This window comes from Pteropus alecto, unplaced genomic scaffold (genome assembly GCF_000325575.1).
Source record: "Pteropus alecto unplaced genomic scaffold, ASM32557v1 scaffold45, whole genome shotgun sequence".
Taxonomy (NCBI): Eukaryota; Metazoa; Chordata; class Mammalia; order Chiroptera; family Pteropodidae; genus Pteropus; species Pteropus alecto.
Window position 1 is genome coordinate 16389875 of NW_006442491.1, and position 21569 is coordinate 16411443.

Here is a 21569-nt window from a genome sequence, read left to right on the forward strand (position 1 = left end):
AATATGGTACTTTATGCCAAAAAAGCAAAGATTAATGGAGATATGTCAGAATACAGGATACAGGAGCTAGCTTAAGGAGCTCTCATTAGCCAAATTTGGAACAACTTGAGCATAGGAGAGAACAATAATACTAATAGATTGTAGCACATAGAATAAAATGAGTCCATGGTGATACTAAAAACGTAAGGAGGGGCAGGAAAGTAAATCTCTTTTAACTGAAGAATGCAAACAAATAAGGATTTTTAGAACTAGAAAGTCACCATTTTGTAATCTTTAGTGTAACTTAGGCAAGAATCATCAGTGGATGCTAAAAGCAGTGGGTGTCAGATTGTTGGGGAAAAAGAGATTCACTCAGAATATCATTCCACAGACTGCTTCCTACTTAACTAAAAAAGAAAAGTACCTTCACAATGTGGAGGTCTTACAGACATGACATTGACCAAATAATTATATTTATCAAGACCACTTATGGGACAAACACATCATGTAACTCAGTCAAGTAATGCTGTGGGAAGGACACAACACCCACAACATCACCTGGGGATTAATCTTGCCAAAAATGTTCAACTGAATCTACTCATGAGGAAACCAGACATATTCAGGTTGTAGGACGCAAGACAGCCGGCATGTACTCTTCTTCAGATACGTCAGCACCATGAGAAACAAAAATTAAGTTGGAGGAATTGTTCCAGATTAAAGGATTCCAAATAAAGATTGTAAATTCAGTGAGTGATCCTTGATTGGATTCTTGCCCCACCCCCACACACACACAAAAAGGGAGAATATTTGAAAATATGTGTATACAAGATCAATACTTTTTCAACTTTAATGTACATATGAATCTCTTGGGGATTTTATTAAAATGAGGGTTCTGATTCATTGGATCTGGAACGGAGCCTGAGATTCTGCATTTCTGATGAGCTCCCAGGTAGTACCAGTGCTGCTGGTCCACAGTTAAATTCCTCGGTGTGATAATTCTGTTGTGGTTCTGTAAGAGAATGTCCTTGTTCTTAGGAGATGCATTCTGAAGTATTTAGGGGTAAAATAATTAATACAGTGTATGCATATGTGCTTATATGTATGTATGGGGACAGTGGAGAGAGGAAGCAAAATGTTCCCATTAAGAGCGATAGCCTTAATTAACTTGGCTTTTTCCATATGTTTTCAAAGGAATGAAGACATTGAGCTGATTCTCTCAGAAAATAGTTTTTCAAGTCCTCAGATGCTACGATCTCGATATCTAATATACCCTGGCTGGCAAGTATCATCATTGAAAGGAGCTAAGATTTCTTTGTAAACTCAATGATTTATTTATAGAAAGAAAAAAAAAAGTGAAAATACCAGGTGTACTCTATGAGGCTGACTGGCAGCTGGAGCAGCCTGCCATGTCCAGCTGCTGCTGGCCCTGCCAAGAGCCCAATGCTCCACATCTTGGGCTCCAGATTGGGAGTCTTGCTAGATATTGACCCTTAGGGAGACATTCTGTGGGCACCAGGCAGAACGGTAGCCTGTGTTTCCTCTGGCCTCTAATGAGGGCGAGGTGGCTGACATGGAACCAAGGAGTTATAACCTTCTCAGGTGAGAAAGTCACTCCTGCTGATACAGTCAATCCTCTAGGGTTCCCACCTGACAGGTAGGTTCCCTGCTGATGTGGCCCAGGGGATGTTTCTTCTCTGCTGGCAGCTTCCCAGCCTGTGAACCTCTCCTCCAGAGAGGAGAGGAAAAGGAAAGAGTACACAGCGCTTTGTAATCATACTAATACCAACAGCACACGAGCAGTTACACACATGGTTCTAAGACTGTGCTCTCCAGTACGGTGACCACTAGCCACATGTGGCTCTTTAATAAAATGTAAATGGATAAATTAAATAAAATGTAAAATTCAGCCTTTCAGTCACATCATACTTTGAGTGACATCGTACTTGCTTAAAAAGTAGGTAAGTAGATCATTCCTTTTGCCTGAACAAGACAATTATATCTTAGCTAAAAAGAAACATTAAGCTTCTGGGGTGACACCCTCCTCTCCAGTGGCTGCAGCTATTGACCCTTTTGCTGCCCACACCTTTGGGCCTGGGCCTGAGACTCCTGTCATCTGCGCCTGGTGCCTAGAGAAGCACCCATTCTCCAGTCCATACTGACTCTGGGCCTGGTGCACATGAACTAAGCTGAGGGTAAAGACTTTCCTGGAGGCAGCTGATCCAGGAGAGAGCTAGGTATGCGGAGTTCATTAGAAGGCTCTGTGAGTCCAGACTCTAAATCCCTCCCTTTATCAGGAAGATCAGTCCTTGTAGAGAATCAAATGGAATGGCCTTCAGGCCCTCCTTTCTGAGTCCCGACCTAGGAATCAGATAATTTAATCTTTTAACTAGATGGTAGCCATCAGACTCATCTCTGTCCATTGCTCTCGTCTCTCCTTGGGTTAGGGCCACCACCTCAGAGTGAACAGGCTTGCCATTCCCCTCCCACAGCCCTCCCTGTTCCCTTTGGCCCCACCCACCTCCCCTGGTAGAAGGGCTAGTTTCTAGTCTGGGAAGAAGCCTCTCGCTCTTCCCTCAGCCCCTCCAACTTCCCCTAAGGATTTGGTTTCTGATTTGGTCTCCAAATGTTTGGATAGGGGGGAGGGCAAAAAGAACATGATAATTATTTCACCCCCTGACTAAGAAACCACAAGAGTAAGATACTCTCAACAATATAAAATTCAAAACTGCATGCTATTTTAAAACAAAAGACGCTAATGAGAAAGACTGGAGGAAAATCTTTGCATCAGATATGGCAAAGGGTTAGTATATTTTTTGAGAGGCTTGTTTAGATATTTAAGAAAAATAACTCAGTCCATATAAATGTGAACAATTCACTTGAAGACCAAGTATAGATGAGAACTGTGGTAACAGAATTCCATGTCAGTAATATTCAGAAATGTAGAATGGTGCTTCACTATTATTTTGATTGATACTGTTACATCAAGCAAAAATACCTCGAGTAACCATTGCCGGAGGAATTGTTGTGAAACTGGATTATTCACCTACTGCTGGGGTGTCGTAAATTATTACCCATGAGATGGTTATACTCTTTCCTGGACTTATTTCAGTCATGGGGATTCATCTGAAGGAAATAATTCGAAAGAAGAAATGATAATTCCATCACTTTGGAAGCTGGATGATGGGGGTTTATTATACTACCCTTCTGTCTCTGCATACGTTTGAAGTTTTCCATAACAAAAACTTAGGTTTTTAAAGTACTCTAAATATGGCCATATTCTAAATGAGTCTGTGGCAGGCATTATATGTACTGAACTCAAAGCTGAGAAAATAGAGCAGAGATGCCCCAACTCCTTAGTTCCTCTTGGAGAGAGTATACACATCCAAATATACAGTCTGTTAAGCTGCCCTCAGCAATGGTGGGGCATAGTCAGAGCTCTTAAAGGGGTGGGAGGGGATCCTGAAGAGGAGTCCCAAGAGTACCAAGAAGGACCTCCAGTGTCGGGAAAACTGGCAAGCTTCAAAGGTAGATGGAGGTCTTTGACTTCAGGGAAGTGCTGGTCTACAGTAGGTAAAACCTTCCTGCTCTAATGGGGCAACCATGCTTCCCAAGCTCAAGATGAAAGAGATATGCACATTTAAACAAGTGTTTTATACACAAAAGTACATACAAGTAAGAGAACTTAAGTATTATATATGATATGTCCCGAAGTAGTATATAATAACATTCAAAGCCCCAAATACTTGTACTTAAAATTTTTTAAACCTTTTAAGGTATGAAGGTAAATTTGATGCTGGATCAGTCTTCCCACTAATGGTTCAGATCTGCGTGTGGTTTGGTCGTCCCTTGGAGAAGACTCGCTTTGTGGCCAAGTGTAAGGGTAAGCCTCAGTTGGGACATGGTCTGGGACCATCTAATAAAAGAGTGCGCAGAGTCGTCCCTGCTTCATGGCACCATTTTAGTATTCTGAGTGCTGTGTCTTCTCACCATTTGGGTCTGAAAACACGCAGAACCTAGGAGTCCCCACCCCTGGGAATAGTGAGCCACTGGGGAGGAACTGGTGGGGAAAGAACCTATGGGCCCTGGACCTTGGTGTAGGGTCCCTTTCCAGTCCCTAACCCTCCAGCCGTGCCACCCAGAACTTGGCCTGTGCCCCTAGGTGTATGACAACTCTGTCCTCTTCCTCCACCAGCAATTCAGTCCTCCATCAAGCCAAGTCCCTTCTCTGGAAACATCTACCACATCTTGGGCAAAGTGAAGTTTTCAGGTAACTGGGGGTTGGATTTGGGGGCCCTGTGCTACGGAGTTCATGGCTTCCGCTGGTGCGCTGCAGACCACTGATGCCTCTCAGACTCAAAAACCCTGCCCTCGGCCATACAGCATCAGGCTCTTCTAGTCATCCCTCTCTGCCAGGGGCCCGCCTTTCTCCAGGTGCTTCTGCTCTGCAGTGGAGGATCTGTCCCCCTTCCCCTAGATGGTCTCACAGCCCTTTGACTTCCTTTTTCCGGAGACTTACACCCCACCCCTCTTGAACCATCCGTGGCCACCTCCTAGACCTATCTCCAGGAGCCACCCCAACACTGAGCTTCAGCTCCTGATGTGTTTTTGTCAAGGTCTTCTAGCCTTCCAATTTCCTTCTCCTCCCTTCTGCCCAGTAGGCTTGTTTATCAGCCTTACGCCTCTGGAGCCCTCAAGACTTGAAGTCTATCTACCCTGGGCTGGGGGTCAGGAAAGGCCTCAAATCAAGAAGGAGTTGGTCAGCTCAACCTTGAGGAAGGAGAGGAAATTCCAGGGAAAAGCCACATTTCAGAAACCAAAAAGGATTTACTGTGGCTGGGACCTAGGAGGAAGGAGGGAGTATATCTGTTACGGTGTCTTTGGTTGTTATAACAGAAAACCCCAACTCAACTAGCAGCTGTTAGCTATATAACAAGAAATCAAGAGGTCAGGCCACGTAGCAAGGCTGCTGCGGACCCAGGTAACGTGTCTCTGTGTTTTTCCATTCTTAGTGTATCAGCTTGTCCGCAAGTACCCACCCCTCATGGTTGACAGGTAGTGCTGTAAGTCTAGGTACGAAATCCCACAGTGGGAGAGACTGGCTCTTCCTGTGGGTGTCTTTAACAGTGCAGACATCTTTCATGAAACGCCTGGTCCCAGTTCTTCAGCAGACTTCTCTCACTGGCCAGGATTGAGTTGCCATGGCTTCCGGGACCCATGACCCATGGGGAATTGGTATTGGAGGAAGAGAGGGATGCTGGGCAGACAACCATCAGTGTCCGCTGTAAGGAGCTAGTGAAAGTTGTAAGCATGGAACCATCTGGGTTCAGATGGGAGAATTAGATGACATAACCAGTAAAATAAAAAATCTCTCAAGTTCCTTAACACATATCTTTGGCCTAATTTATATTATTGAATCTGAAACTTTTGCCTTTCTCCTCAAGCACCTTACTCCAGCTCACTTTCCTCAGGCTCCAACAGACAACTCCACCTGCTTTAGAGTTCTTAATGCCTTTATCTTCCCTCTTTCCCATCATCACCTCCTTTTCTTGTTTATTTAGACTTATCCTTGACCCATTGTTCAAAGTGAACTTCTCTTTGTTCTGGATCCCTTTCTCATCTTGCCTTTTAGGGGGGCCTTAACGCTTTTCTCATGTCTCCAGTCTTAGTCCCCAGCTCCGCAGCCTGTAAACCCAGTCACATCTTTCCTTTTCCTATCCAGGTGACCCTCCTGCACTGTTGCCATGCCCTCCTCCCCCGGCTTCTCAGGCCTTTGCTGAGATCCACCCCCTACATCTCTACCAAGGGGGCTTTCCCTTTGTGGTCCCCTTCCAGGTTAATGGTGTCCACCTGATCACCAAATCAGCCAAATCAGGAACTTACGTTGCTCCTCCCTTTCTTATTTCATTCTAACTTGCCGCCAGTCATACTCATTCAGCCTCCTGCACGTGTCTAATGAATCTGTCCCTGACCATCAGCCCTGTGTCAGTCTTAGTATAGCCTTATCCTTTTGGGGCAGAGTCTCAGGGACTGACATGTGTCCTCCTTGCAGACTCTGAGAGGACCATGGAGGTCTGCCACAACACCCTGACCAATTCCTTGAGCATCATGCCAGTTTTGGAGGGACCTACACCACCATCCACCCGAGGCGCACCTCAAGACAACAGTGGGCAACAGGAGTGCTACCTCGTGTTCATTGGCTGCTCCCTGAAGGAAGAAAGCGTCAAGGACTGGCTGCGGCAGTCAGCTAAGCAGGTGGTTTTTGAAGCCGAGGCAGACCTGGCGCAGATGTGGCTAGCACTCTTAGGGCTGCTGCTGGCCTCGAGGCAGAAGCCCCTCCACTGCCTCCCTGATGCCTCCCTACCAGCCTGCCCCTCACAGGCTCAGCCAGCACTTTCAGGGACACTTAGAGAGTGGGAGGCAGCCACTCAGGGCAAACTCAGGGCAGACTTACTCTCACAGCCATTTCCAGTTCTACTTCCAAAGGCTGACTGGAGTTATGGGGTGGTTTAACTAGGACCTGGGTGAAATCTGGTGGTTCCATGTGGACCCTGGTTCAGACTGCTGTTACAAACTCAAAATGACTTAGCTGAACCAAATTCAAAACTCTCCTGCATTCTTGAGTCAAGCATCTTTTATTCTTCGGCTCTCTCTCTGGAAACAACAAAGATATACTTAGAGCCTTTTGCAAACCAAGACTCCAAGCTTAGATAGCAGTGAGCCCAAGGCCCTGGGGACAGGTGCAGGGGAAAAAGAGGCTTGCCTGTAGAGGCACACAAACATCTTTATCTTAGTACTACAAAGAATAAAAAGAACACACTAGAGTTAAAATTCTCCAATATACTGCAAGCTTTGGGTACTGAGTCTCTTAGCACAACCTCAGGGGTTTAGCTCATCCTAGAACTCTGGAGATGGAGTTGGCTGGAGCCTCAGTCCTTTGTAGATTCTCAGATGGGATCTGTCTTTTTTAGTGAGGAGTGGCTGCCTATAGGTTGTGTCTTTCTCAGACTCACCTGGATAAACTAGATGGTGCTTGACTATGAGACCTCGTCCCTTTGCATGTCTGTCATGGTGGAGTTTAGGGTTGAGAATCTGCAGAGTTAGTACATACCTATCTGCAAAAGCACTGGTCGTTGTCATTTGTTGCCTCTGGTACACAGGGCTCTATTGTGGGAAAGTGGTCTTCTCAAGGGCATACAGGCAGGATGTTGTGTCAAGGCCATGACAGCGCTTGTGCTTTCCCCTCCGTTGGAATCTTAGTCATGTAACTGGCCCCCTGAGCCCTCACCTACACATGTACTCCCATCAGCCATCAGCTCCGTTGGGACCTGACCCCTACCCCTCCATCTCTGCACAGAAGCCTCAGAGGAAAGCCCTGAAGACCAGGGGGATGCTGACCCAGCAGGAGATCAGGAACATCCATGTGAGTGTGCCCTGCCCTAGGGGCTTAAGCCCCCTCAATGTCCCAAGGCTGTTAAAGGCTTGTGTAGCTCCATCCTTTAGGATGTTCTGGTGTTACCTGGGAATGGGACGGAAGATAACCAATGCCTGTGGGAGGAACATGGAGCCCTACCTTGCCACCCTGTTCAAGCAGCTAAAGAAGTCCTTTTCTCCTCCCATTCTTTTGTCCCAGATAAATCACAGATAAACCAAGGAGGGCCTGGGGGAAAAAGTCTAGATCCAGAAGCTGCAGGTGGGCATACTAGAACCCTGAGGCCAAGACATGAGGCCCCTTGATGAGCCCTCTCAACCTCCAGGCTGACTCCCAGCTTCTGTCCCAGCCCCCAGCCCCATAGGGGCCTTTTCCTGTTGCGTTTGAGGCAAAGGCTAAAAGACATAGAGTGCAGGCCCTAGCATGGGCTGTGTCACTAGTCCTAGTAATGAGCAGGTGGAGCAGGAGAATGCTCTGGGACTCCAGGACCCCCTGCTTTGGCCTTGAGGAGGCCTCCTTTATATTTAAGCCCTACAGGACTTAGGTAACCCTGGGTGCTCCTGGGGAGGGCACCTCAGAAGGCAGTCCTTGTAGCATGTGTTGCCCCAGAAGCAGACCTTGAGCAAGGATTTGAGTGCAGGTAGTTTATTTTGGAAATGATTCTGTGAGACACCTACTAGGGAAACAGAAAAGTAGGAGAAAGAAGGAAGTGAGGAGAGCCAACAAAGGGTGTATTACTGAACCAGTACTGCTGTGGACAACTGCAGTTTCATCCCATTAGGAATTCCCACAGTTTCTCTCTGAGAGGTGGAGGTCCCTCCAGTCACTGCTTGAGGGTGGGGCGGGGCAGGGGAGAGTGTTGATTCCCTGGCACATAGCCTTCCATGGTGGAGTGGGCTCACTTGCTAGGATAATAGGTTTGTTTATTTTTGTTTTTAATGAATGAGTGAATGATAGAAACTGGTCAGATAATTCTAACAGGACTCTTTTCCTATAGGTGAAACGTCACCTGGACCCCCTGCCTGCAGGCTACTTTTATAATGGCACCCAGTTTGTCAACTTTTTTGGTGACAAGACTGATTTTCACCCACGTATCCTTGGAACCTAGGAAGCAAGGCTTGGGGGTATGTTGAAGCCTTTCTGTAAAGAGAGTGTCGGCTTAAGCTGTCAAAGCCCAGCTCTGGGAGCAGGCTAGGTACTGGGAACATGCAGCAGATCAGAGGCGGACTTCATCTTGGCCTCTTAAAAGTCCTTAAAATTCAGTTTCTCCTTCATTTAGTGATTGCTGATGTTACTCTGTGGGTTGTAGTTTAAATGCAGCTGTGGTGACATCCTGAGTTCTGTGGCCATCAGTTTCATAATTTACATGTGGGAAGAGTAGGCCTGATTACAATAGTTAATCTATGAAAAGGTGAATGGGGTGCTGCTGCGTGCTAATGAAAGCTGAAGGGCTCAGTTCTAAGACCTCATGAAGGACCCTGTTCCAACCCGTACATTCTTTTTAGCTATAGTGCTGCCAGTATGTAAATAAGCCCATCAGGTATTCTCTGCGTGGGGTGGGCACTTATCACCTCACCTGCCCACAGATCCCTCTGGGCCAGACTCAGGCTCCCTTGGCCTCCAGGTTCAGAGCTGTGTTCCTTAATGAGATGCCAGTCATGGACCAGTTCATGAATGACTATGTGGAAGAAGCCAACCGGGAAATTGAGAAGTATAACCGCGAGCTGGAGCAGCAAGAGTATCATGATCTCTTTGAGCAGAAGCCTTAGAGGAAGGCTGCAGAGTGTCTACTCTGGAGATGGACAAAACGGGGTCTCTTAACCTTTGTTGTCCTTGGCCTTTGTGTGCTGGCTTGAGTGCATGTTGTCTTTATTCTTTCTGCAGCACTGAAGAGTATCACCTGCTCCACTGATTTGGGGAGGGTCTTCATGGAGGATGAGCAGACTGGGATTGCCCTGTATATGCAGCTGGCAGTCCAGGACTCTGGGTCTCTGATAACTGTATCTTCTTTGCGAGGCTGGGGAGGAGCATTCGGATTATACAAAGGAGCTGCTGGGATGCAGAATGGACCCTGGCTGCCCAAATTGGCCGCCCCTGTGGTGCCAAGCCACCACAGGTCCCAGACCTCAAGACTGCCCCAGAAGAGCGCTATCCCCAGTGCCTGCCTCCCTGGTCAGGTCCCTTCTATTGAAGGAGCTGGCCCTGGGCCCAGTCCTGGGGAGAGCAGCACAGGCCCTGCCTAAGCCCATCTCACAGAGCCAGCAGCTTGGGCTGAGATCAACAGCTTGTTCTAAAATGAGGGGACTTCCCTTATAGACTAAACTGAGGGGAAAGGCATGCTGCTTTCCAGAAGCGTGTGGCTTTTGAATTGACATGAGCAGTTCCCCCTGGGATTGGTCTTGAGGCCCCCTCTGTGGCATCACTCCAGTTTCCCTAATTCAGGGACCAGACCAAACCTGCTGCTCAAGCCTCCCTGGGATGCTTCGCCTCACTGTTGAGGGGAGCATCTTGCAACTTCTTAGTCTTAGTCCCTGATCACTGTGAGGTGTCTCCAGCAGTCAGCCTTCCCCAGGGAAGACCTGGTTTTCAGCTGCAAACTTCAGGAAACTCATGCTCCCAAGCATTGTTGCTGGCCCTGGACTTATTTGGCTCCTGAGGACCAGGAATTTAAAGAATTCCAATATTCAAATTTGAATTCCTTCCAGTGGCTTTGTTTTCAGCTGGACCATAAAGCAGAGAGGAATTACAAACGTGTCCCATGCATGACTTCTAGGATTAGTGTGGGAAGAGAAGGTCACAGTTACTGATGTTTAGGTGATGTCTGTTAGGACTTCAGTGCTTCAGCTGCCTAGATTGTAAATGCTTTCTGAATTTCACACTTTTTTTTTTTTTTTGCATGCCTTAGGAACAAGCACATAGGCAAAACCAGCAAAGTTTCCAGTAATGTAGTGGGATTTTTGAGAAAGGATGGAGCACATGTGGTCTGTGTACCTGGTCACACAGAGGCCTGCATGCAACTAGTAAAGCAGTTGTTACTGGCTTATTGGTAACCTGTACTTGTATTAGAAGAAAACAATTTGTATTTGAAGCCAAATGAACAAAACTCCAAATGCCACTGAATAAGAAATCTTGCATGAGGAAAGGCTTCTGAAAAGGCCTGTGTGCTCCAGTCTCAGCTCCCAAAGCTGCTGGTGACAAGGGCCCAGGTGTGGAGCCCAAGTCTGGGAGCCCCTGACTTCTGGCTGGCCAGAGGTTGGGGTCCACAATGGGCCTGCCTCTGCTCCAGAATCAGTAACATAGGTCTTAAGTGCAATTGATTAAATAAGCAATGAGTTACTGTAGCTTCCTTTAGCTCTACCGAGCTCTTTTTAAAAACTCAAACTTCAGCAGCCTTAGAAAAGGAGGAGGTGGGGTGGGTGGGAAAAAAAAGTGGGGTGGGTGAAACCATAGGTAATTTCCTCCAGGTGGGTTGCTGTGAAGTTTTAACTGAAAGCTCCAGATCTAGGAGCTTGAGCCATTTCCTGGCTGCTGCACAAAAGAGTTTTTAAAGAGGGGTCGGAACCCGCCCATAACAGCGGGTCTTCCCACTGCGTGGGGCTGTACTTACGTGGTGGTCTCAGTTTCTGACCATTGTCCATAGAAATGCTCTCTCACCAATTTGCCCCACTGTCCCAATTCCTCTCCTCTTGGAGGGAAAACTGTGATTACCTCAACTTGAATATGAAACTGTGATTGAAAAAAGTCAAAACATTAAGAAGTTTAAAAGCCAAAAAGGCAAAACTGGCGGAGGCCTCCTTAGATGCTCCTCAGCCTGCTGGGGAGTGTGAAGGGGCACATAGGTGAAAGGGCATTCCTTGGGGCGCACTTTTTGTGACCCCGATGAGGCACACTAGGGGTGCACAGTGTGAGCTCTTTGAGGACTGAGGCCAGGAAGGTGCCTACTCCCTGCACTGCCTCTTCCGGAACCTGTGGGACCTCTGGTTTCTGACCGTGAAGTTTAATATCCACTTGACTCCTACCCCCGGGCGCTCCAGGTGGAGGAGTGGGGGCTTAGCTGTCTCCTGAGGAAGGGCCATGACACTGTGTTTTAGATTTTGACCTTAGAAGTGGATACCAAGGACTCAGGTGTGGGTTCCTAGGAACAGGCAGAAGTCCTCCAGGGGCTTACATGCTTTTCGCCAACTTTCCTGTTAGCAGCTTCAGTTTTATATCACCCAGAGTGAATGTGATAATGTTGAAGTCGCTGAAGTTATGGGTCATTTTATGTTTCGATTTGGGATTTTTCTTTCTCTTTCTTTTTTTAAATTGGAAGAAGGAGGCAAAAATTGGACAAAAGGGATCATCCTAGGAAGGGGCTGCTGGCAAGGAGTCACGTGGGCTCCGCTGAGCTCCAGGGGCAATCTGACCCAAGTCCTGGACACTGGGCTCTGCGATTGCAAGAAAAAGTTCACTCCTAAATTCTGTTAGGATTTTGGAGAATTTTTGCACAGTAATAAGCTCTGAGTTGCTCTCCAGGCTTCTCAAAAGGGAAAAATAACTCAAAGATTGTAAACTATTAAGTATTCCAGCCATGTTGCTGACCTAGATGGATAGTTGTACCTCAAAAAGTAGGTGAGAAGTGGCTTCCTCGTTGTCCCAGGTTGTCAAATACTAATGACAGAAGAAGAGCTCACTTATGTGCCAAAATTCACTTTTATACTAGTTTTTCAGTGCTTTAATATTTGTAACTTAAATTTTAAAACTCATATTTACAAACACTACTGTAACTTCAGTGAAACTGAATTGTGTGATTGAAGCTTTTTGCTTATTATAGTATTTATTACACTACTTAATTCAGTAAATATATAAAAGTAGCCTTCAATTTATTTTTATATTATTTTACATGTTTTTACCTGCAGTTGTGTATGTGAATTTACCTTGATAACTGAGATGTAATGCTAAGGACCAATAAACTATCACTGAACAAACAAGACCTCCTGTAGCTGCCTGTCCCTGTAGACGCAGTCCCCTGGGATGGGGTCGAAGAGATTGCCCATCTCCCGGGACTGGGGACCTTCCCTCAGCTTTCCCGGAATGCCTCTTTGCTGGGGCTCCCACTCCCTTCCCCAGACCCCAGAGTGACCCGGGAATAAAATTCCAATGTGGAGACTACCGCAGCTGGGGGTGGGGGGTGGGGCAGGCATTCTGGGGGAGTCCCAGAACCCGGAGAGGAGGTTTGAGGAAGCTGTCTGGGAGCACATGGATCTCCAGAGGCCCCAGAGAAAAGCCCTCCCACCATCACGGGTCCCTAGGGGAAGCCACAGCCCCTGGTGCCTACACCCTCATCTTGGACAGTGGAGCAGCTGTGGGTTCTGTGGGTTCCAGACTGCAACAGGAATCGTCACTTCACAGGCTCATTTAATCCCAATCAGAGCTTTGCGAGGTGGCCACTTGGCCCCCCTTTATAAGTGGGGGATGGTGAGGCAGGAAGGGTGCAGTAACAGGCCCAGATGGCAGAGCCATTGCCCTTGCCCCGCATTGGATCCGAAATGCCCTCTTGGCACTCCACATGGCTTGAACCTTGGAACCCACGTTCTAAGGCAGAGGACGCTGAATGAAGCCCAGCTGCTCTAGAATGAGTCCCCAAACCCTAGGCTGCAGACTGGTATTAGCCTGTGACCTGTTAGAAACCGGGCCACACAGCAGGAGGTGAGCGGTGGGTTAGAGAGTGAATCTTCATCTGTCATTAGATTCTCATAGGCGCACCAGTCCCTGGTGCCAAAAAGGTTGGGGACCGCTGCTCTAAAGGAACGAAACTAAAATGCCCAACTTTCCCTGTGCATGGGCTGACCTCACCCACCTGGCCGTCCAAGCGGCTCGGGCATGGGTGGGCACTTCCCACTGCAGGTGCCCTAGCTGGAGTTCCCATCAGGGCGCTGCTCACATCCTCCTCTGGGCAGGAAGGTGAGGCCTCTGCCAATTCGATTCGGAAAAGGGCCAACCTGGGAAAGGCGCCGCTGCATCCACAGAGACCCTGCTTCCTGTCCCGCCCTGCACACAAGAGCCTCCAGACAAGGGAAGTGCCCTACTGGGAAGGTTTAGATGCTGGCCTTTCCAAGGGGAGGGTGCAGCCTCTCTGTAGGTGGAGATAGGTGAGGGGGGTGCAACTTGGGTTTGGAGATTCTATGTGATCAATTAATTAGTCAAGTACAATCAAATGCAAAACTGCCTGCAAGGTGGGTGGAGAGAATTGGAAAAAGGAGTAGGCAGCAGTGTTACCCACTTCACAACTCCTTTTCCCAGAGCCTCTGGCCTCCCCATCCTGCAGGGCCAGGTTTGAACCTTGACTGAACTCCTGTGCTTGCACTTCCTGGAAAAGGTTTGATAATTACCCCCGAAGAATTGCCAGGGAAGTGGGAGAGACAGATGGGCTTCTAGGCTGAATGATGTTTGACGGCCAGAAGGACTTAGAGACCAGGAAGCCTGGGGACCAGAAAGGGGGCCCATCCCCCACCTGGAGCCCAAAGGGGACTACTGGGCATACTTGACAGTGAGAGCCCCAGAATCAGGGAATCCTGATGGCATAAACAAGTAGAAAGTATAATTTAGAGCAGAAGGTCTCAGATAGAGCTGCTGAAAATCACGGGGTTCGGAGGAGCATGGAAAAATACCGATGTATTAATTTCTATCATACAATCTAGGGAACAGATATGCCCAAAGAAAACATGACCATATGCTCCCGGCCTATGACGGAAAGGGAATAGTTTGGTTCCTATAAAAGAATCCCAGGGTGGTACCACCTTTAAGTTCAACTGGGCCCAGGCACTCAGATACCATCAGAGCCCTCTCTCCATCCTTGGTGGTGACACTCTTCCCTGGTGGTAATGCCACCAGCAACCCAACACCCAAAGGCAAGATCCAGCCTCCCTCTCCAGAGGCCCCAAAGTTTGGGGTCCCATTCCCATCCTTGAACCCATTACAGCAGTTAGGAGTATTCAGCTTGGCCTGACCAAGGGTCACTGTGCACTTCCCAGGACCCCCTGCCCAAGACCAGACCCACTGGGGAACTGAGTAGTCCTAAAAAAGGGCTTGTTCTCCAAACCGGTATTGCTCATCCCCCTGGAGGCCATCTCTGAGCTTCTCTGTTAAAATCAGAAACCTACTTGATTTTTTAAATTTCCCTTTCTGCTAGGCTTTTCTAGCATGAGCGATAGCAAGCACAAAGTTGTTCCACTGTGGTGGTAGTGGTAGTGTTTTTTAACCAAAGAAAAAAAATTTAATTGAAAACAACCTATCCACTAAGATCATTCCTCCTACAGACCTAGAAAAGGCCACCATTATTTGGCTCTAGAGTGCTTTGGTGCAGCAGCATGTCCATAGGAACCTATTTGAGAATCTTTTTTTTCTTAAACGAAAGGAAAATCATGTAGACTGTAAGGGGCGGAGGGACTGCTGCCCCACATTGGTGGGGTGAGAAGTGGACCAACTAGAGAGTGATTTTAAAGGAACAATTGACAAGACAAAATGACTAATTAGACAAGAGTGAAGGGGGTGACCTCAAGGTAGAAGTGGAAAAAGCCAAAGTGGAAAAATACCCAACATTTTGAAATAATTCCAAAAAATTTGTTTCGTTCTCTAAAACTTTGAAAAAAAATAAATTTGTTGATCCACAAATTATGGCTGTTTTTCCCAGACCTCTGCAATTGCTAAATTGACCAGCCAAAATAATTTGGTTAAAAAAAAATTGCATCAGGGTCTATAAATTTTATGTCAAATGATTATAAATCTGTAAAAAAAAAAATGCTACTCAAATAAAGTGTAATATATTCCCATTTTATCCTACAGTTACTACTGCTTTTCCCATACCAATAAAGAAGTTTAATATTTTTCTTCTCTTGGCTTCAAATTTTTAAGAAACTTTACATCTTTATTCAAATTTCATGCCTGGATGAATGTACAAATAATAGCAAAATGAGGACAACAGGAAGAGGAAAGATGGTTAGATAACCAGAAACTCAGGGAATTTTCTAGATAAAAAGACTCCATTTTAACCTCTTTGTTTTATAGATAAAAGTTATCAGAACAAAAAAGGCCTGAGGGTGTTGTCCAGCTCCTTCCTGCTAACTTTCACTACCCTGTGTGTGCATCCAGCTTCTTTCAAGGAGCTGGTTGGAGCTTTTGAGAAGGGTGGTCTGAAGTGGGGCCAAAGGCAGCAGCGGCCCTGAACGGTAGGCTTGAGGCAGGACTTTGGGCAGCCCCTTTACACAGGGGACAAGTGAAAATGAGAACCACAGATGGGGAGGATGTGGGGTACACAGAATGGCCAAAGAGGGCACGGATGGCTGGGAGAGTGATAGATTGCCCAAACTCTTAGGAGGCCGCAGGTGGCAGGTGATGGAATTCAATAAGGGGTAGGGCCTGGGGGTAGATGAGGGTAGGGAAGTTTGGGGCCAGCCCTGTGGCTTTTGTCTCAAAGCTCTCTGCACTCTTCAACATGCCCTGAAGAGCTTGTTGGAATGCAGAATCTTGGTCTCCTCAGGGGACTTATCAATGAGAACACCATGTCCAGCCTGGGGATCTGCATTTCAGCAAGATGGGCAAGATTCTGACGTGGTGCATGTCTGTCTTGAAGGATCCTGCTAGGGGAAGTAATTGGGCATTGCCGCACACGCAGGGGGGGTGGTATATATCTCTTGCGGCCCTGGAGCACAGCAGGTGAAAGTAGGTTGGTGTTTGGTGGTGTCTGTTCTCCAGGGGGTTCTTGGCTGAGAAACTGGGCTGTGGAACTGGAACCCAGGTCAGAGAGCAGGAGGGCCTGACATGAGGGCTGTGGAGCAACCCTGGAACCTCCTGCCCACAGTCTGCTGTCCAGATAGAATCACTGAGCAGTCATTAGACCTCCGCCCAGTGCTAGGTTCTGACTGTCAATAAGGGTGGGGGTGGGATGTGGAGCACAGAGAGATTTGTCCTGTGTTAGCCGGGCACCAAAAGGTCTTCCTCCGACCCACCTGTAAGGCCTGGAGATGTCCCCTAGGAGAGAGAGGAGGCCAGCGGAGGCCACTGTCCCTCCCTGAGCCCTCACTAGCATCACCTGAGAGACAGTGTGAGAACAGCATCTCTCCTCCCAGGAACACCAGGTCAGGACTGCCTGCTCTGGGCAGCGGGAGCCCCAAGAATCGTGTAAAACTAGAGTGACTCCAGGGAAAGCTGATGGGTGTAAGTTGCTGGAAGCCACACTTGCCAAGTGTCCAAGGAAGGCAAGGGCAGAGGGAAGGAGCAGACTAGAAATAGAAATAAAAGGACTCGATAATGGCAGTGGAGTCCAGGGTGAGAGGAAGGAAGCAGAGAGAATCAGGAGTATCTGGCGGGAAAACCCTAGTCAGGGTGGGAGATAGAGGATGAGAGGTCATCTGGAGGTCTTTATTGGTTTGAAAGCCTCTGGAGACATCAATCATATGTTCAACATGCCACAGGTTTTATTGAGCACCTACTATCTAGGAGCTGCACTGGTGAAAGACAAATACATAGCCCTGCTCTCAAGGAGCTCCAGTCTAGCCAAGGTGACAGGGCCCAGGCAGTAGAGTAAGAATAAAGAAGGCCATGCTATAGTTAGAGGCCATGAGAGTCTGTGATGGAAGGAGGCAGGCACTGACTTTAGACGGTGTGACCGGGGAAGTCTCTCTGAGAGCCAAAGGATGAAATGAGCCCTAACAAGAGCTGTGGACAAGTCTTCTAGGCACCAGACTATCAAGGCCTCAAGGCAGGTGGGGCTGGCCAGAGCTTCACTCCCCTGGGAGCAGGAGATATAGGATGAGGTGGGAAATAGGCAGGGGCCAGGTTGTACAGCACCCCTTACCCTACCCCATATTCCCTAGGCCACAGTAGGGAGTTTGGATTTTTTTTTCTAAGTGCCCTTAGATGCCATTGGGGGTGGAAAATGGATTAGGGGGAGGAGGCAAGTCAAGAGGCCCAGATGATGGACCAGGCTGGAGATGCAAGTGGGCGGAACCATGCTTTTATTTTGAAGTTAAGCCCAATAAAATTTGCTCACAGATCAGATGTGGCTGAGTCGGGGTGACACTCAGGTCCAGAGCAGCTAAGTAGATGGTGGACTCAGGAGCTCTATTTTACCTGAATTTCATTTGAACTACCTATTAGCCATCCAAGTTGAGGGGAGTGGGTTAAGTAGGAAGTCAGGAGCTCAGTGACCTGTCAGCTGTGGCTAATTGAGAGACGTGGATTAAGGGAAAGAATCAGAGCAGCCCAACATTGAAGGCTAGGTCAGTGGAGGTGGGAAGGTGAGAAGTGTTGCAAGAAAAAAGAAATACTGATGGTGCTAGGTGCTGCTGGGGTCGGGGAGGGGCTGGCAAGAAAGTTGACAGAGGGTGACCTTGACAAAAGAAATTTCAGTGGAGTGGTGAGGATAAAAGATGGGTATGAGTGGGTGTAAGAGAAGCAGGGAGAGGGTGTGAGACAGGAACAGAGAGAACTCAAGAAATTTGGTCTGAAGTGCAGCTGAGGAATTGGATGGTACTTGGATCAAGGAGTTCAAGGGAGTCTTTTGGGTTTTGTTTTTTAACAAGATACTGTAAAGCCATAAGTGCTTCGTGGAACCCAGCACTCATGGTTGTCCACAGCCCAGTGAAATGAGAACCCCCCAAGGGAGGGACTGAGAGGAATAGTGTACTTACATCTGGATCCCTAAAACATCTGCCTGTGTAAGGACCCAGTTGGGCACAGGTGGGGAGACCAGGGGCATATGCATTTGCCCTTGACCTCTGATCCACAGAGGATAGGTGGTGAGTAAGACTAAAGCAAATAGCTTCTCACATTGCTGCAAGTGCAGAGTACAGGAGGCTGTGGTGAGGAATGTCAGTTCCTCTAAGGATCAGGTTTGTAGACCACTGGGAGAGGCCTTGGCTGTGACCTTCTGTTTCCTCAGATGAGGGAGGTGGGAGTAAGGAGAATGAGAGGCAGCCCCTCCGATCCAGGGCGGCTTCCTGGAACAGTTGGATTGGAAGGTCCAGGTGTTTGGGCACTGTCAGTGGCACAGGGAGACAGATGCAGAACTTAGGCATTCCCAGATGGGATGGGATGGGGACAAAACGGGTGGTTTTTCAAGGGTTCAGCCCCTGTACCCCACCTCCCAATCTGGTCATGCTCTCTGGGCAATCAGCCTGTCTGTTCTCCAGCTTCTCCCTCAACCTCCATCCTCCACCCCCATGACTCCAGGAGTCTGTGCCACGGGTTGGGGGTCTAGGAAGAGAGCAAAGTGAAGGGAGTTACCCAGGATAACTCTATTTCTCTCCTCCCAAGCCCTGCTCGCCCCAAGGAAAGAAGCATGTAGCCAGCATGAGTCAGTCTACCCAGTCAGGTAGGAAAATAGGTATCTCCCCCAGCATCTCCTGCAGTAGTAGGGAGCAGGGTGCTCAGGGCTATCCTAACCCTCAGTCATTCATCTGCCAAGAGGGGCACCCCATGGTTTAGCTCCTAATTCACTTTTATCTTTCTGGTAGGAGAAACTCTGTCAGTCTTACTCATCAGGTCTGTGTTTGGGGCTCCCCCAATGCTCCGGGAGCTGCAAGAGGTGCTGCAGGACAGTCACTTCACAAGGTGGGCCCACCCTCTGCTTGCCCTGCCAGCACTCTCCCATGCCTGGGGGACAGTGGCTGAGGATTCCATCCCAGTAGAAGGTGAGGAAGGGATCACTGCTAGTCCTGGGGCTCGTGGCCAGTGTGGAGGGATGCGGAATTAACACTTGCGGGGAGGATAGGGGAGGTCTTGGGTCAATCCAAGGCCCATTCTACGGTTGTGGAATCATTTGCTGAGAAGCCACCGAAGGGTTCATCGCATGGGCTGGGTTGGCCGCACAACCTCCCTACACAGACATACTAGCTAGCGCTCTCTCTTCCTTCCTCTCCTCCCTCCCCTCCCCGCCCCTCCTCCTCTCACTCCTACTACCACAATACTAGGCGTCTGAGAAGGCGCGTCCCCGGGCTCTCGCCTGTCGGAGTAGGAAAACCCAGCAATCTTGGGAAGGAAAAAAAGCGCGAGCCGAGACCTTGACCCAGAAGACTCAGGGCGCAACAAGGCCAGGGGAGAATCCACGGGGCGCTAGCAAATTCGACGCCGCCAAACCTGGAGGGAGGCGAGCTCAGCAGGCCAGGGCGTAGCCCCAGGGAAGGCACGCCGGCCCGTCTCGTTAGTCCGGGCGCGCTTCCTGGAAGAGGAGTAGGAAGGTTTATCGCCTGAGCAACCGGGTTGAAAGGAGGGGGCGGTGCAGGTGTTGGGCTGGGCGGTGCAGGCGCCCCCTGCTGAGAAGAGGGGGCGGGGGCCCGCGGAGCACTTAAGTCCGAAGACGAAGAAGCACTCCCTAGACCTGCTGCAGTGACCTGACTCTGTGGGTCCCTGGGCCCAACGAGCTTCCTCCCAGAAACTTCACAGCCCCGCCCAGCCCCTAACCCGGAGACGCCTGGGCGGGAGCGCTGGCCAGGAGCCGGGTCTACACGTTCTGCCTAAGTCGGCACGGGCTCCCAGGAACCGAACGCCTGGGGTTGTCAGGACCGCGGGTAAGGACGCGGGGCGGACAGGCGGCACCCAGTCCTGGAACGCATGGCTTCCCGCGCCCGGGCGGGGCGTCTGAGCGGCATTAGGACCCAGGCGCGGCGCGGGTGTGTGTCACCAGCTTCCTCCACTGGCTGGGCCGAGACTCCAAGTTTGGGGTCCGAAGCACCGGGTAAGGATCCCGGGTGTGCGCGCGTATGTGCAGCCGCCCCGCAGCCTATCGCCAGGGCCATGGCCACAGCCACCAGGCGCGTGTTCCATCTACAGCTATGCGGTGGGTGCCTGAGCCGGCCGGCACGGCAGACAGGCCGTCGGATGTCCGCAGCGAAGGCGTGCTTGGCGGGACGCCGAGCCGTCGGGGCACTGGGAGGACTGCGGATGCCGCCGCCTGCACTGGCTCCGGGGCATCGTGGGCGAGAGGGTCGTGGGGGAGGGTCTGGGGATGAGTTCAGTCGAGACGGAGTGGGAGTCTGGGTGGGTACGCGGGTGATGCAGGGAGGCCCAGGGGTACTGCACGCTTGATTAATTCTCTGCATCGCTGTCTTGAAATTCTTATTGAACCAATGAGGTAGCCGGTGGAGGGCTGGGGGGCTTGGAAGTGGGCGGGACGGAGCTGCGGGGTCCCTAGCACCTGGAGTGCCGAGCTCTTCAGAGCCAGGTAGGCTGCCGCCTCCAAAAGCTTCATTTTACATTTTGCCCGCTGTGCGGAAGCCTGCGCACTTTTAGTGGTCCCTGCGCCTCCGACTGTCCCCGGCGCAACTGTAGCATTCTCTACCTCGCGGCCCGCCACCTGAGGGCCAGCCCCGGGTTTGTACGACATTTACCTGCTGATAGGGCCCCGGGATGGGAGTAGGGTGTGCACTTGATCCCCACCCTTCCACATCCTGGTCACCCTGGTCTTCTGCCCATCTCCGTGGCCTCGGGTGCTAGCTTTACTGCCCCCGCCCCTCCCTTCTGGATGCAGCCGGGACTCCCGCCCCGCGCATAGGTCCGCATCCTGCCCTGCGACCCCCTGGGTCCTCGAGTCTAGAGACTCTTTCCTCTCGTGCACGCGGCCCCACCTGAGGCTTCCTTCCTCGCACAGCGCGGCACAAACAGCCGGGACCATCCGGGGCCCGGCAAGGGGAGCGCGCACAGCTTCCCCCTCCCATTCTCCTTGTGGACCAACGGCTCCGCCTCCCAGGAGGCCCGGGACGTGGGTGGCGCGGAGGGGAGGAAGCCGTTGCCGGGTCCGCCCGGGTGTAGCCCTCGCGTATTGGGGGCGGCTGCACGTGTGATGGGTGTTGATGGCCACCAGCACCGACGTGCGAGTGAGAGGAGCAATGTGCAGGGAGGAGGAGGGCCCCAGCCCAGGTACTGGGCTTGGCAGCGAAAGGGCAACGAGAGAGAGAAGCAGGCTACGAGGAGGTTGGAGGCGGCCTCCTACCTCCAGCCTTGGCAGGAGGGTTCTGCAAACAGCACAAGCTGCTTTACTTTACAGGGTACTGTTAATTACTCTCCCTTCTGCCTTCCCACCTGGGCAGCACTTAGTAGATGAGCTGAAGAATAACAGGCTTGGCTTTCTCTGGCTCCTCAAGAGGGCCCTCCCTAGTACTGTTATCTCCCCTGCCATCCCCCC

At 49.9% G+C, this 21569-nt stretch overlaps 2 protein-coding genes across 8 annotated transcripts in view; both read left to right on the plus strand.

Annotated features, from left to right (window-relative positions):
* CUNH20orf194 (chromosome unknown C20orf194 homolog) overlaps positions 1–10811 on the plus strand; it is a 103478-nt gene extending 92667 nt beyond the window's left edge. The window contains exons 31-37 of the mRNA XM_006922013.3: positions 1171–1257; positions 3753–3859; positions 4172–4246; positions 6029–6231; positions 7334–7399; positions 8406–8499; positions 9065–10811. Coding sequence (XP_006922075.1) covers positions 1171–1257; positions 3753–3859; positions 4172–4246; positions 6029–6231; positions 7334–7399; positions 8406–8499; positions 9065–9177 — 745 coding nt within the window. The 3' untranslated portion in view covers positions 9178–10811. The remainder of the gene's footprint in view (positions 1–1170; positions 1258–3752; positions 3860–4171; positions 4247–6028; positions 6232–7333; positions 7400–8405; positions 8500–9064) is intronic.
* Positions 10812–19749: 8938 nt separating this feature from the next.
* The window catches only part of SLC4A11 (solute carrier family 4 member 11), an 11144-nt gene continuing 9324 nt past the window's right edge, over positions 19750–21569 (plus strand). For 2 of the 7 annotated variants that reach the window (XM_015596866.2, XM_025039864.1), the window contains exon 1: positions 19750–19956. Coding sequence is in view for 5 of the 7 variants with exons in the window: in XM_025039862.1 (XP_024895630.1) it covers positions 20000–20225 (226 nt within the window). In the remaining 2 variants the exon portion in view is untranslated. The other 5 variants (XM_025039861.1, XM_025039863.1, XM_015596868.2 and 2 more) reach the window with 3 other exon arrangements.